This window comes from Macaca nemestrina, chromosome 3 (genome assembly GCF_043159975.1).
Source record: "Macaca nemestrina isolate mMacNem1 chromosome 3, mMacNem.hap1, whole genome shotgun sequence".
NCBI lineage: Eukaryota > Metazoa > Chordata > Mammalia > Primates > Cercopithecidae > Macaca > Macaca nemestrina.
Window position 1 is genome coordinate 148,019,177 of NC_092127.1, and position 16,119 is coordinate 148,035,295.

At 37.7% G+C, this 16,119-nt stretch overlaps 1 protein-coding gene across 3 annotated transcripts in view; it reads right to left on the reverse strand.

Annotated features, from left to right (window-relative positions):
* Positions 1–382: 382 nt before the first annotated feature.
* LOC105464787 (cell wall biogenesis 43 C-terminal homolog) overlaps positions 383–16,119 on the reverse strand; it is a 140,913-nt gene continuing 125,176 nt past the window's right edge. For 2 of the 3 annotated variants that reach the window (XM_071093607.1, XM_011712846.3), the window contains 2 exons: positions 15,634–15,818; positions 383–901 (listed from right to left, as the gene is read on the reverse strand). In XM_071093607.1, coding sequence (XP_070949708.1) covers positions 756–901; positions 15,634–15,818 — 331 coding nt within the window. In that variant the 3' untranslated portion in view covers positions 383–755. Of the gene's footprint in view, positions 902–15,633; positions 15,819–16,119 lie in introns of those variants that run through there. The other variant, XM_071093609.1, reaches the window with a different exon arrangement.

The following is a 16,119-nucleotide window of genomic DNA, read 5'->3' on the forward strand; positions in this document are numbered from 1 at the left end:
GTATCTATCTTTCAGAGGTAACTTTCATTGATTCGGTAGTTTGGAAACAGGTTTTTTGTTTTTTTTTTTCTTCTGAATCTATGAAGGGATATTTTGGAACCCAGTAAAGTCTTTAGTGAAAACTGAATATCCCCTGATAAAAATTAGAAAAAAACTCTGTGAAACTGCCTTGTTTTGTGTGCATTCATCTTACAGAGTTAAACATTTCTTTTGATTCAGCAGATTGGAAACCGTCTTTTTGTAGAATGAGTGAAAAGATAATTGAAGGCCATTTGAGGCCTACAAAAACTTTAATATCCCCAGATAATAATGAGTAAAAAGTGTAATGTAAATGAGGAGCCGAGCAAGAAGACATGAGGCAGATGAGAACAAAGGTAGCCTTTATTGGGCTCACGGGCTAGGTTCACCGGTCCTCTAGGGGGAGGGCTGAGGAAGTCGCACTCACGGCAGGTATTGGGGGCCTTTTATAGGGCAAGGTAGGGGGGGTTTGTAGGTCTCAGTTTTCATGAGTTAGATTTCATTTTCTGGGGAATGACGTGTCCAGGAGCTTGCGCAGAGCGGGGGTCCTTTGGCAGGCCTGGGCTTTCTTCGCATGCTGAGAGTCTTAGCAGGAAGTGAAGGGTGGAAAGTCCTAACAAAGGGCCTGCAGGAAGACCTAACAAAGGGCCTGCCATGCCAGGTGATACCGCCATGTTGGGTCTAGATTCCTGCCTAACATTCTGACCGCTTTCTAATAAGAAAAAGGGGTGAAGTATTTATCTGGCTGCTTCCTGCTGATATAGGCTGTCATGGGGTTCTTCGAAGGTCAGAATTCGGGTGTAGGGGTGGAGTAGCATCTCATTGAAAGTGACCCAGGAGACTTCTTTCATGCAGTTGTGGATGAAGCGGAGGACACAGGGAGCTATGAGTAGCAAGAAGCCAATGATTAGTAAGGGGCTTAGAAAGGGTAGGACCTGGGGGCAGAGCAAGATGACCGAATAGGAACAGCTCCAGTCTCCAACTCCCAGCATGAGCGACACAGAAGACGGGTGATTTCTGCATTTTCAACCGAGGTACTGGGGTCACCTCACTAGGGAGTGCCAGACAATCGGTGCTGGTCAGCTGCTGTAGCCCGACCAGTGAGAGCTAAAGCAGGGTGAGGCATCGCCTCACCTGGGAAGTGCAAGGGGGAAGGGAATCCCTTTTCCTAGCCAGGGGAACTGAGAAACACAACACCTGGAAAATCGGGTAACTCCCACCCCAATACTGTGCTTTAAGCAAATGGGCACACCAGGAGATTATATCCCACACCTGGCCGGGAGGGTACCATGCCCACGGAGCCTCCCTCATTGCTAGCACAGCAGTCTGCGATCTAACTGCAAGGCAGCAGTGAGGCTGGGGGAGAGGTGCCCACCATTGCTGTGGCTTAAGTAGGTAAACAAAGCCACTGGGAAGCTCGAACTGGGTGGAGCTCACAGCAGCTCAAGGAAACCTGCCTGTCTCTGTAGACTCCACCTCTGGGGACAGAGCAGAGCTAAACAACAACAAAAGCAGCAGAAACCTCTGCAGACGCAAACGACTATGTCTGAGAGCTTTGAAGAGAGCAGTGGATCTCCCAACACGGAGGTTGAGATCTGAGAAGGGACAGACTGCCTGCTCAAGTGGGTCCCTGACCCCTGAGTAGCCTAACTGGGAGACATCCCCCACTAGGGGCAGTCTGACACCCCACACCTCACAGGGTGGAGTACACCCCTGAGAGGAAGCTTCCAAAGCAAGAATCAGGTATACACACTGTTCAGAAATATTCTATCTTCTGCAGCCTCTGCTGCTGATACCCAGGCAAACAGGGTCTGGAGTGGACCTCAAGCAATCTCCAACAGACCTACAGCTGAGGGCTCTGAGTGTTAGAAGGAAAACAATCAAACAGGAAGGACACTTACACCAAAACCCCATCAGTACGTCACCATCATCAAAGACCAGAGGCAGATAAAACCACAAAGGTGGGGAAAAAGCAGGGTAGAAAAGCTGGAAATTCAAAAAATAAGAGCACATCTCCCCCAGCAAAGGAGTGCAGCTCATCGCCAGCAACGGATCAAAGCAGGACAGAGAATGACTTTGACGAGATGAGAGAAGAAGGCTTCAGTCCATCAAACTTCTCAGAGCTAAAGGAGGAATTACGTACCCAGTGGAAAGCAACTAAAAATCTTGAAAAAAAGGTGGAAGAATTGATGGCTAGAGTAATTAATGCAGAGAAGGTCATAAATGAAATGAAAGAGATGAAAACCATGACACGATAAATACGTGACAAATGCACAAGCTTCAGTAACCGACTCGATCAACTGGAAGAAAGAGTATCTGCGATTGAGGATCAAATGAATGAAATGAAGAGAGAAGAGAAACCAAAAGAAAAAAGAAGAAAAAGAAATGAACAAAGCCTGCAAGAAACATGGGATTATGTAAAAAGACCAAATCTACGTCTGATTGGGGTGCCTGAAAGTGAGGGGGAAAATGGAACCAAGTTGGAAAACACTCTTCAGAATATCATCCAGGAGAACTTCCCCAACCAAGTAGAGCAGGCCAACATTCAAATCCAGGAAATACAGAGAACAACAAAAAGATACTCCTCGAGAAGAGCAACTCCAAGACACATAATTGCCAGATTCACCAAAGTTGAAATGAAGGAAAAACTGTTAAGCATAGCCAGAGAGAAAGGTCGGGTTACACACAAAGGGAAGCCCATCAGACTAACAGCAGATCTCTCTCTCGGCAGAAACTCTACAAGCCAGAAGAGAGTGGGGGCCAATATTCAACATTCTTAAAGAAAAGAATTTTCAACCCAGAATTTCATATCCAGCCAAACTAAGTTTCATAAGTGAAGGAGAAATAAAATCCTTTACAGATAAGCAAATGCTTAGAGATTTTGTCACCACTAGGCCTGCCTTACAAGATACCCTGAAGGAAGCACTAAACATGGAAAGGAACAACCAGTACCAGCCATTGCAAAAACATGCCAAAATATAAAGACCATCTAGGCTAGGAAGAAACAACATCCATTAACGAGCAAAATAACCAGTTAATATCATAATGGCAGGATCAAGTTCACACATAACAATCTTAACCTTAAATGTAAATGGACTAAATGCTCCAATTAAAAGACACAGACTGGCAAACTGGATAAAGAGTCAAGACCCATCAGTCTGCTGTATTCAGGAGACCCATCTCACATGCAGAGACATACATAGGCTCAAAATAAAGGGATAGAAGAAGATTTACCAAGCAAATGGAGAACAAAAAAAGCAGGGGTTGCAATACTAGTCTCTGATAAAACAGACTTTAAACCATCAAAGATCAAAAGAGACAAAGAAGGCCATTACATAATGGTAAAGGGATCAATTCAACAGGAAGAGCTAACTATCCTAAATATATATGCACCCAATACAGGAGCACCCAGATTCATAAAGCAAGTCCTTAGAGACTTACAAAGGGACTTAGACTCCCATACAATAATAATGGGAGACTTCAACACTCCACTGTCAACATTAGACAGATCAACGAGACAGAAAGTTAACAAGGATATCCAGGAATTGAACTCATCTCTGCAGCAAGCAGACCTAATAGACATCTATAGAACTCTCCACCCCAAATCAACAGAATATACATTCTTCTCAGCACCACATCGTACTTACTCCAAAATTGACCACGTAATTGGAAGTAAAGCACTCCTCAGCAAATGTACAAGAACAGAAATTATAACAAACTGTGTCTCAGACCACAGTGCAATCAAACTAGAACTCAGGACTAAGAAACTCAATCAAAACCGCTCAACTACATGGAAACTGAACAACCTGCTCCTGAATGACTACTGGGTACATAACGAAATGAAGGCAGAAATAAAGATGTTCTTTGAAACCAATGAGAACAAAGATACAACATACCAGAATCTCTGGGACACATTTAAAGCAGTGTGTAGAGGGAAATTTATAGCACTAAATGCCCACAAGAGAAAGCAGGAAAGATCTAAAATTAACACTCTAACATCACAATTAAAAGAACTAGAGAAGCAAGAGCAAACGCATTCAAAAGCTAGCAGAAGGCAAGAAATAACTAAGATCAGAGCAGAACTGAAGGAGATAGAGACACAAAAAACTCTCCAAAAAATCAATGAATCCAGGAGTTGGTTTTTTGAAAAGATCAACAAAATTGACAGACCGCTAGCAAGACTAATAAAGAAGAAAAGAGAGAAGAATCAAATCGACGCAATAAAAAATGATAAAGGGGATATCACCACCGACCCCACAGAAATACAAACTACCATCAGAGAATACTATAAACACCTCTACGCAAATAAACTGGAAAATCTAGAAGAAATGGATAATTTCCTGGACACTTACACTCTTCCAAGACTAAACCAGGAAGAAGTTGAATCCCTGAATAGACCAATAGCAGGCTCTGAAATTGAGGCAATAATTAATAGCCTACCAACGAAAAAAAGTCCAGGACTAGATGGATTCACAGCTGAATTCTACCAGAGGTACAAGGAGGAGCTGGTACCATTCCTTCTGAAACTATTCCAATCAATAGAAAAAGAGGGAATCCTCCCTAACTCATTTTATGAGGCCAACATCATCCTGATACCAAAGCCTGGCAGAGACACAACAAAAAAAGAGAATTTTAGACCAATATCCCTGATGAACATCGATGCAAAAATCCTCAATAAAATACTGGCAAACCGGATTCAGCAACACACTAAAAAGCTTATCCACCATGATCAAGTGGGCTTCATCCCTGGGATGCAAGGCTGGTTCAACATTCACAAATCAATAAACATAATCCAGCATATAAACAGAACCAAAGACAAGAACCACATGATTATCTCAATAGATGCAGAAAAGGCTTTTGACAAAACTCAACAGCCCTTCATGCTAAAAACGCTCAATAAATTCGGTATTGATGGAACATACCTCAAAATCATAAGAGCTATTTATGACAAACCCACAGCCAATATCATACTGAATGGGCAAAAACTGGAAAAATTCCCTTTGAAAACTGGCACAAGACAGGGATGCCCTCTCTCACCACTCCTATTCAACATAGTGTTGGAAGTTCTGGCTAGGGCAATCAGGCAGGAGAAAGAAATCAAGGGTATTCAGTTAGGAAAAGAAGAAGTCAAATTGTCCCTCTTTGCAGATGACATGCTTGTATATTTAGAAAACCCCATTGTCTCAGCCCAAAACCTCCTTAAGCTGATAAGCAACTTCAGCAAAGTCTCAGGATACAAAATTAATGTGCAAAAATCACAAGCATTCTTATACACCAGTAACAGACAAACAGAGAGCCAAATCATGAATGAACTTCCATTCACAATTGCTTCAAAGAGAATAAAATACCTAGGAATCCAACTTACAAGGGATGTAAAGGACCTCTTCAAGGAGAACTACAAACCACTGCTCAGTGAAATCAAAGAGGACACAAACAAATGGAAGAACATACCATGCTCATGGATAGGAAGAATCAATATCGTGAAAATGGCCATACTGCCCAAGGTAATTTATAGATTCAATGCCATTCCCATCAAGCTACCAATGAGTTTCTTCACAGAATTGGAAAAAACTGCTTTAAAGTTCATATGGAACCAAAAAAGAGCCCGCATCTCCAAGACAATCCTAAGTCAAAAGAACAAAGCTGGAGGCATCACGCTACCTGACTTCAAACTATACTACAAGGCTACCCTGACCAAAACAGCATGGTACTGGTACCAAAACAGAGATATAGACCAATGGAACAGAACCGAGTCCTCAGAAATAATACCACACATCTACAGCCATCTGATCTTTGACAAACCTGAGAGAAACAAGAAATGGGGAAAGGATTCCCTATTTAATAAATGGTGCTGGGAAAATTGGGTAGCCATAAGTAGAAAGCTGAAACTGGATCCTTTCCTTACTCCTTATATGAAAATTAATTCAAGATGGATTAGAGACTTAAATGTTAGACCTAATACCATAAAAATCCTAGAGGAAAACCTAGGTAGTACCATTCAGGACATAGGCATGGGCAAAGACTTCATGTCTAAAACACCAAAAGCAACGGTAGCAAAAGCCAAAATTGACAAATGGGATCTCATTAAACTAAAGAGTTTCTGCACAGCAAAAGAAACTACCATCAGAGTGAACAGGCAACTTACAGAATGGGAGAAAATTTTTGCAATCTACTCATCTGACAAAGGGCTAATATCCAGAACCTACAAAGAACTCAAACAAATTTACAAGAAAAAAACAAACAACCCCATCAAAAAGTGGGCAAAGGATATGAACAGACATTTCTCAAAAGAAGACATTCATACAGCCAACAGACACATGAAAAAATGCTCATCATCACTGGCCATCAGAGAAATGCAAATCAAAACCACAATGAGATACCATCTCACACCAGTTAGAATGGCGATCATTAAAAAGTCAGGAAACAACAGGTGCTGGAGAGGATGTGGAGAAATAGGAACACTTTTACACTGTTGGTGGGATTGTAAACTAGTTCAACCATTATGGAAAACAGTATGGCGATTCCTCAAGGATCTAGAACTAGATGTACCATATGACCCAGCCATCCCATTACTGGGTATATACCCAAAGGATTATAAATCATGCTGCCATAAAGACACATGCACACATATGTTTATTGTGGCACTATTCACAATAGCAAAGACTTGGAACCAACCCAAATGTCCATCAGTGACAGATTGGATTAAGAAAATGTGGCACATATACACCATGGAATACTATGCAGCCATCAAAAAGGATGAGTTTGTGTCCTTTGTAGGGACATGGATGCAGCTGGAAACCATCATTCTTAGCAAACTATCACAAGAACAGAAAACCAAACACCGCATGTTCTCACTCATAGGTGGGAACTGAACAATGAGATCACTTGGACTCGGGAAGGGGAACATCACTCACCGGGGCCTATCATGGGGAGGGGGGAGGGGGTGGGATTGCATTGGGAGTTATACCTGATGTAAATGACAAGTTGATGGGTGCAGCACACGAACATGGCACAAGTATACATATGTAACAAACCTGCACATTATGCACATGTACCCTAGAACTTAAAGTATAATAATAATAAATAAATTTTTAAAAAATAAAAAATTTAAAAATTTAAAAAAAAAGAAAGAAGCTATATGAGAATCTGTTTTGTAATGTGTGGATTCTGCTTTCAGTTAAACCTTTCTTTGATTTGAAAAGTAGGAAACACTCTTTTTGTAGAATCTGTAAAGGACATTTGGGATCTCACTGAGACCTTTAGTGAACAACATAATATCCCACAATGAAAACCAGAAAGAAGCTATCTGTCAAACTGCTTTTTGAAGTCTGGATTAAACTCTCTGAGGTAAAAATTTCATCTTATTCAGCTAGTTAAAAAAAAAAATGTTGTAGGCTCTGTGAAGGGAAATTTTGAAGCCCTCTGAGACCTATAGTGAAAAATTCAGTATGCCGTGATAAAACCTAGAAAGAAGGTATCTGTGGAACTCCTTGCTATGTGTCAATTCAGCTCACAGAATTAAACATTTGTTTTAATGCAACAGGTTGGAAACACTTTTTTGTAGATCTGTGAAGGGACATTTCAAAGCCCTTTGAGTCCTATAGCAATAAACTGAATATGCAGGGATAAAAACTAGATAAAAGCTATCTGTGAAACTGCTTTATGATGTGTGAATCCAGTTCACAGATTTAAAATTTGCCTTTGCTTCACCACTTTGTAAACCCTCTTTTTGTAGTAATGGCAAAGGGACATTTTATGGACTACTGAGCTCTATATCAAAAAAGCGAATATCTCACAAAAAAAAATTAGGAAGAAGTCATCTGTGAAACTGCTTTGTGATGTGTGGATTCATCTCACAGAGTTAAAACTTTCTATTGATTCAATAGGTGGGAAATGCTCTTTTTATAGTATCTACAAAGGGACGTTTCAGAGCCCCCTGAGGCCTATAGTGAAAAATAAAATATTCCATCATAAAAACTCAAAAGAAGCTATGTGTGAGACAGTTTAGTGATATGTGGATTCAACTCAAAGAGTTAAACATTTCTTTGATTGAGAAGTTTCATACTGTAGAATCTGTGAAGAAACAATTCGAAGTCCAGTGAGGCCTATAGTGTGAAAATGAATATCTTGTGATACATACTAGAAAGAAGCTGTCTATAAAACTGCTTTGTGATGTCTGGTTTCAGCTCACAGAATTAAACCTCTCTTTTTTAATCTGCAGGTTAAAAGCACTCTTTTTGTAGGATCTGTGACGACAGTTGAAGCCAACTGAGGCCTATAGTAAAAAATGAAATATCCCCAGTTAAAAACTAGAAAGAAGCTATCCATGAAATCACTTTATGATGTGTGGATTTGTCCCACAGTGTTATACTTTTCTTTTGATTCAGAAGCTTGGAAACACTCTTTTTGTAGAATATGCGAAGGGACATTTACAAGCCCATTGAGACCAATAGTTAAAAACTGAATATTCCCCAATAAAAACTAGAAAGAAGTTATCTGTGAAACTGCTTTGTGATGTGTGAAACTGCTTTATGATGTATGGCTTCAGTTCACAGATAAAACCTTTCTTTTAATGCAGCAGATTGAATACACATTTTTTGTAGATCTGCAAAGAAACATTTCAGAGCCCACTGAGGCCAATAGTGATAAACCAAATATCTGCAGATAAAAACTAGAAAGAAACTATTGTGAAACTGCTTTGTGATGTGTGAGTTCAGTTCACGTAATTAAAACTTTTATTTGTTTCACCAGTTTGTAAACACTATTTTTGTATTATTAGCAAAGGGACATAATCTGAACCAACTGAGGCCTATACTAAAAACTAGAATATCTAATGATAAAAAGTAGAAAGGAGCCATCTGTGAAACTGCTTTGTTATCTTTGGATTCTGCTCACAGAGTTTAACCTTTTTTTATTCAACAGGTTGGAAACATTCTTTTTGTAGAATCTGCGAAGGAAATTTAGGATCCCAATGAGGCAGTTAGTGAAAAGCAGAATATCCCTTTATGAAAACTAAAAGGAAGCCATCTGTAAAATTACTTTATGATGTATGGATTCAGCTGACTAAGTTAAACTTTTCTTTTGCTTCAGCAGTTAATAATCACTTTTTTTTGTAGACTCGGTGAAGGGATATTTGGGTACCTTGTGAGGTATATGGTGAAAAAACAAATATCCCTAGATAAATACTGGAAAGAAGGTATTTGTGAAACTGCTTTGTGATGTGTGGATTCAGTTAACAAAGTTAATTCTTTCTTTTGATTCAGCTGTTTGAAAACAGTCTTTTTGTAGAATCTGCAAAGAGACTTTTTAGAGCCCACTGAGGCCTATAGTGAAAAACCAAATATCCCATAATACAAGCTAGAAATAAGCTATCTGTGAAACTGCATTGTTATATGCAGATTTAGCTCACAGAGTTAAACTTTTCTTTTGATTCAGTAGGTTGGAAACCCTCTATTTGTAAAATCTGCAAAGGGACACTTTGGAACCCACTGAGGCCTATAGTGAAAAACTGAATATCCCATGATAAAAACTAGAAAGCAGCTAGCTGTGAAACTGCATTGAGTTGTGTGGATTCACTTTGCAGAGATAAACCTTTCTTTTGATTCAGCAGATTGGAAACACTCTTTTTGTGGAATCTGCAAAGGTAGATTTCACAGTACACTGAGGCCTACAGTGAAAAACAAAATATGCCATGATAAAAACTTGAAAGAAGCTATCTGTGTAGCTATTTTGTGATGGGTGAATTCATATCACAAAGTTAAACCTTTATTTTTACTCAGCAGGTTGGAAACATTCTTCTAGTAGAATCTGCAAAGGGATATTTAGGAAACCACTCTGGCCAATAGTGAAAAACTGAATGTCCCCTGATAAAAACTAGAAAGAAACTATCTGTAAAACTTCTTTCTGATCTGTGGATATAGCTCACAGAATGAAAAACTGAATAACCTGTGATAAAAACCTAAAAGTGGCTATCTGTGCAACTGCTCTACCATGTGTGGATTCAGCACCCAGAATTAAACTTTTCTTTTGATTCAGCAGATTGGAAACACTCTTTTTGCAGAATCTGTTAAAAGACATTTTGGAGCCCCCGACGCCTATAGTGAAAAACAGAATTTCACGTGATACAAACTAGAAAGAAGCTGTCTATGAAACTGCTTTGTGATGTGTGGATTCAGCTCACAGAGTTAATTATTTCTTTACATTCAGCAGATTGGTAACACTCTTTGGTGGAATCAGTGAAGGGACATTTCAGAGCCCACTGAGGCCTATAGAAAAAAAACAAGTATCAGGCAATAAAAAATTTAACAATGTCATCTGTGAAATTACTTTGCCATGTGTCTAATCAGTTCACAGATTTCAACCTTTTTTTGATTTTGCAGGTTGAAAACACCCTTTTTTTTTGGAATCTGCAAAGGGTCATTTCAAAGCCCACAGATATCTGTAATGAAAAACAGATATCCCCAAATAAAAACTAGAAAGAAGCTATCTGTGAAACTTATTTGTGATGTGTGCATTCAGCTGACAGAGTTAAACTTCTCTTTTGATTCACCAATTAGTAAACACTCTTTTTGTAGACTCTGTGAAGAGACATTTCAGAGCCCACTGAAGTCTATAGTGAAAAACCAAATATTTCATGATAAAAACTAGAAAGAAGCTATCTGTAAAACTTCCTTGTGCTGTATGGATTCATTATACAGAGTTAAACATTTCTTTTGATTCAGGAGGTTGAAAACACTTTTTGTAGAACCTGTGAAGGGATATTTTGCAGCCTACTGAGCCCTATAGTGAAAAACAGAATATCCACAGATAACAACTACAAAGAAGCTATCTGTGAAACCGCTTTGTAATGTGTGGATTGATGTCAAAGAGGTAAACATTTCTTTTACTCAACAGGTTGGAAACACACTTTTTGTAGAAACTATGAGGGACATCTGGGAGCCCATTGAGGCCTACAGTGAAAAAAAATGAAAATTCCCATATAAAACTAGAAAGAAGCTATCTGTGGAACCACTTTGTGATGTGTGGATTCATCTCAGAGTTAAACATTTCTTTTCATTCTGCAAGTTGAAAACACTGTTTTTGTGGAGTTTGTGAAGGGACATTTTGGAGCCCATTGAAGCCTATAGGGACCAATTGAATATTTCATGATAAAAACAAGAAAGAAGCTATCTGTGAAACTGCTTTGTTATTTGCAGATTCATCTCAAAGAGTTAAACCTTTCTCTTAATCAGCTTTTTGGAAACACTCTCTGTAGAATCTGTGAAGGAAAATTGCTTAGCCCATATTGACCTCTAAGGGAAAACCAAATATCCCACCATAAAAACTAGAAAGAAGCTATCCGTGAATCCACTTTGCAAAGTGGCAATTCTTCTCACAAAGTTAAATCTTTCTTTTGTCTCAGCAGGTTGAAAACACTCTTTGTGTTGAATCTACAAAGGGATATTTTGGAGCCCATTGAGGCCTATGGGAAAACCTAATATCCCACAATTCCAACTAGAAAAAATTCTATCTGTGTAACTGCTTTGTGATGTGTAGATTCATCTCACAGAGCTAAAACTTTCTTTTGATTCAGCAAGTTGGAAACACTCTTTCTGTAGAATCTGTGAAGGAAGTTTTCACAGCCCATTGAGTCCTATCGGGACAAACTGAACATGGCACACTAAAAACTAGAAAGAAGCTATCTCTGAAATCACTTTGCAATGTGTGGGTTCATCTCACACAATTAAAACTTTTGTTTGATTCAGCAGGATTGAAACAATCAATTCGTATAATTTGTGAAGGCACATTACAAAGCTCATTGAAGCCAATAGGAGAAAACCAAATATCCTGTGATGAAAACTTGAAAGAAGCTATCACTGAAACCGCTTTGTGATGTGTGGATTCATCTCACAGTGATGAACATTTCTTTTGATTGAGCAGATTGGAAACAATCTTTTTGTAGAAACTGCAAAGAGCCCTTTTTATTTTATTTAGGCTTTCTGTATTTATTTCTTATAGAAAAAAGTGAATATGCTGTGATGAAAACTAGAAAGAAGCACTCTGTGCAACCGCTATGCCATGTGTCCATTCATCTCACAGGGTTAAAACTTCATTTTGATTCATACACTCTTATACATTCTGTGAAGTGACATTTGGGAGCCCAATGAGGTAAAGGAAGTAACCTAGTATTTCATGGAAGAAAAATACAAGAAGCTATCTGTGAAATTGCTACCTGATGTGTGGTGTCATCTTACAGACTTAAATCTTTTTTTGATTAAGCAGGTTGAAAACACTTTTTTTGTACAATCTGTTAAGAGACATTTCAGAGTCCATTGATGCCTATAGAAAACAACCGAATATCTCATGATTAAAAACTAGAAAGAAGCTATCGATGAAACTGCTTAGTGATTGATGTATGGATTCATCTCACAGAGTTAAACCTTTTTTTTTTTTATTAAGGAGTTTGGAAGCACTGTTTGTGGAATCTGCAAAGAAACATTTTCGAATGTATTGAATCCTATAGGGAAAAACCAAATATCCCACAATAAACAATAGAAACAAACTATCTGTGAAATCGTGTTGTGATGTGTGGATCAACTTAGAATTAAACCGTTCTTTTGATTCAGCAGGTTAAAAATTCAATTTTTGTAGAATCTGTGGCATGTCATTTCAAAGCCCATGGAAGTCTACAGGGAAAAACTAGAAAGAAACTGTGAAACTGCTTTGTGATTTGTGGATTCATCTCATAGCTAAACCTTTTTTTTTACAGCAGGTGTGACACACTCTTTTTGTATAATCTCGGTAAGAACATGTCAGAGCCCTTTGTGGCCCAGAAAAAAACAAAAAACAAAAACCTGAATATCCTGTGAAAGTAAAGAGAGGCTATCTTTGAAACCTCTTAGCAATTTGGGGATCATCAGAGAGTTAAATCTTTCTTTCAATTCAGCAGGTTGGAAACACTCTTATTGTAGAATATGTGAAGGGATATTTCAGAGCCCATTGACACCTATAGGGAAAAATAAAATATCATGTAATAAAAACTAGAAAGAAGGTATCTGTGAAACTGCTTTGTGATGTGTGTATTCACCTCACAGAGTTAAACCATTTTGGTGCAGCAGGTTGGAAACACTCTTTTTGTAGAATCTGCAAAGGGACATTTCATAGTTAATTGAGTCCTATAGAGAAAAACAGAATATGCATTATAAAAGCTAGATAGAAGATATCTCCGAAATTGCTTTGCAATGTGAGGATTCATCTCACAGGGTCACCTTTTCTTTCAATTCAGTAGTTTGGAAACACTATTTGTGTAAAATCTGCGAAGGGATATTTTGATTCCCATTGAGGCCTCTAGGGAAAAATTGAGTATTCCATGATAAAAACTAGAAAGAAGCTATCTGTGAAACAGGTTGCAATGAGTGGATTCATCTCACAGAGTTAAACCATTGTTTTGATTCAGCAGGTTGGAAACCCTCTTGTAGAATCTGTGAAGAAACACTTCCTTGCCCATTGAGGCCTGTTATAAAAAAAAAAAAAATCCTGCAATTCAAACAGCTAAATATTATGTAAGAAACAGCTTTGCAATGTGCCGATTCATCACAAAAAATTAAACTTTTCTTGAGATTCAGCAGGTTGGAAACACTCTTTTGGTAAAATCTGCGTGGGGACATTTTGGAACCCATTGAGGTCTATAGGGGAAAACTGAATATGCTGTGATAAATATTACAAAAAAAAAATCGGTGAAACCACTTTGCAACGTGTGGATTCACCTCGCAGAGTTAAGCCTTTTTTCTTTTTTTTCTTTTTCTTTTTTTCTTTTTTCTTTTCTTTTCTTTTTTTTTTTTTTTTTTTTTTTTTTTTTTTTTTTTTGCATTATTTTGCTACTTGGAATCTTTATTTCTAGAAAAATGTAGAAAGTTGATTAAATATGCCACAGGGATAACAATTCTCAGCACCATGTAAGTTTGAATATGCAGTTACTGTAACTTGTTTTACTTATCCTAAGTCTTACTTGCCAGTTTTTATACATCATATTAATATTTCTACATCAATTTAATCATCTCTGTTCATTATTATGTTATTTATATCTTTCTAAGATCTGTGTTTTCTGTTAGATCATTGTTTTACCTGCACATTGTATTCTCTTCAAAATGATGAGTTATGTCTCCTTGTTTAGATTTATATGGTACTACTTACCTGATAATAACCACTTTTGATGATAGCTGCAGTGATGGGACCCAAAATAGATGCACAGGTCCTAGCAGGTCACATAGCTCCTACAAACTGATTCTAGATCCTACTAGCAAAGACTTTTTAATCATCCTTTCACCAGACTTGACCATTATATTTAAAAGAGAGAATAGCACAGTGTTACTATGCAATGGATCTACTATGCATATTCTCACTGCTTTAAAAATCACTGATGATATAAAAAGAGAAGAGTGCACTAGCTTAGTGTTTGATCTTGACCACATAGATCTAACATCATGATCAAGTGCTTTCAGCATTTTCTTTGAAATCACATAAGGTTCATATGTGCCAAATTTCATAAGGATCACATGATAAGATCAAGAAATACAAATTCCAAAGCAGAATTTATATGCCCACTTCACATATGACAGCGATACTAAAGAGCCATATGTTGACTATAATACACTGTATGTAAATGCTGTTCTTGAAAGCAATCCAATCAATAAAACCTAAAATAAATAATACTTTAATAACACATTTCAAATAGACTGAAAATGGAATAGATGGACTCTATGGCAAGAACATCCCTATAAAACTGACATTCAGAGACCATTAAAACACAGAAAGTAAAACAATCATGAAATTAAAGAAAAACTGTGAATATTTAGAAGTTTTTTAAAAGCGTACTACACTGTACGCCAAGATACAGCAGTCGTTTTTATTAAAAGAGCTATTTCAATAAAAGCTGTGGATTCCTAAGTATTAAAAAGCAAATTCAGTTTGCCACAACCAATAACCAAAAATACTTTTTAAAAAATATACAATATTACCCAGATTTTAAAAATACATAGTATTAAACAGAAAAAAAGTCAAAACAGAAACAGCTAATTTTCATTATAATTAGGATTATTAAGAGACTGACCAATTTTATCATTAAAGAAGGTTATAGGAAAGCTACTGAGGTTAACTTCAAAGGCCTGGCAGTAAAAAGTGGTTGTAATGTCAGTAAAACTCTGAAACAGATCAAATAGCCCATAAGTAGTACTAATCTACTGTATCTTTGAAAATGTATATGCTTTTTTTTAAGCTGACAAAATTACCCTTTTTTCATTTAATTTGTTTTTAATATCACATTTTTAAAAATATCCAACTATTAAACTGTTAACAGCAGCTCAGAATACAGAAACTTTACCTTCCCTCATTCATAATATGAATTCAGATTTGAACATTTTTTTTTCCTCTTTGTCCTAGTTCTGGAAAACATGGTTTTGTCATCCCACATTGTACAGTGATAGTTTATCTTTTTCAACACGAGTGCTTGTTTATGTGTACAAACAAATGAAACAATGAAGCTTGCATACAATTATTTAACCAGTTTTTCTCTCATTTATTAACTCAAACTCATACATGAAAATGAGATGTTTGTGATGTGATTGATGACTTTCTTACCTGGTCCATTCAGAAAGTCTTTAATCTGTAGTGTTATAAAAGAAGGTGGAATACCACTTTTGCTGTCTATTTCTCCAGGCACTGTTTGTAGCCAAACAGTGCAATAATCAAAGGCTTCAGGCAGAGTCTTCCCAGGATCTAACGTGACAAAATTGAAGCCGTTTTTCAATTCAGCAGGTTGGATACTATGGGGAAAAGAAAGAGAAATCAGACTGTTACTGTGTCTATGTAGAAAGAAGTAGACACAAGAGACTCCATTATGTTCTGTACTAAGAAAAATTCTTCTGCCTTTAGATACTGTTAATCTGTAACCCTACCCCCAAACCTGTCCTTGCAGAGACCTGTGCTGTGTCTACTCAAGGTTTAACGGATCTGGGGCTGTGCAGGATGTGCTTTGCTAAACAAGTGCTGGAAGGCAGTATGCTTGTTAAAAGTCATCACTGTTCTCTAATCTCAAGTACCCAGGGACACAAACACTGCAGAAAG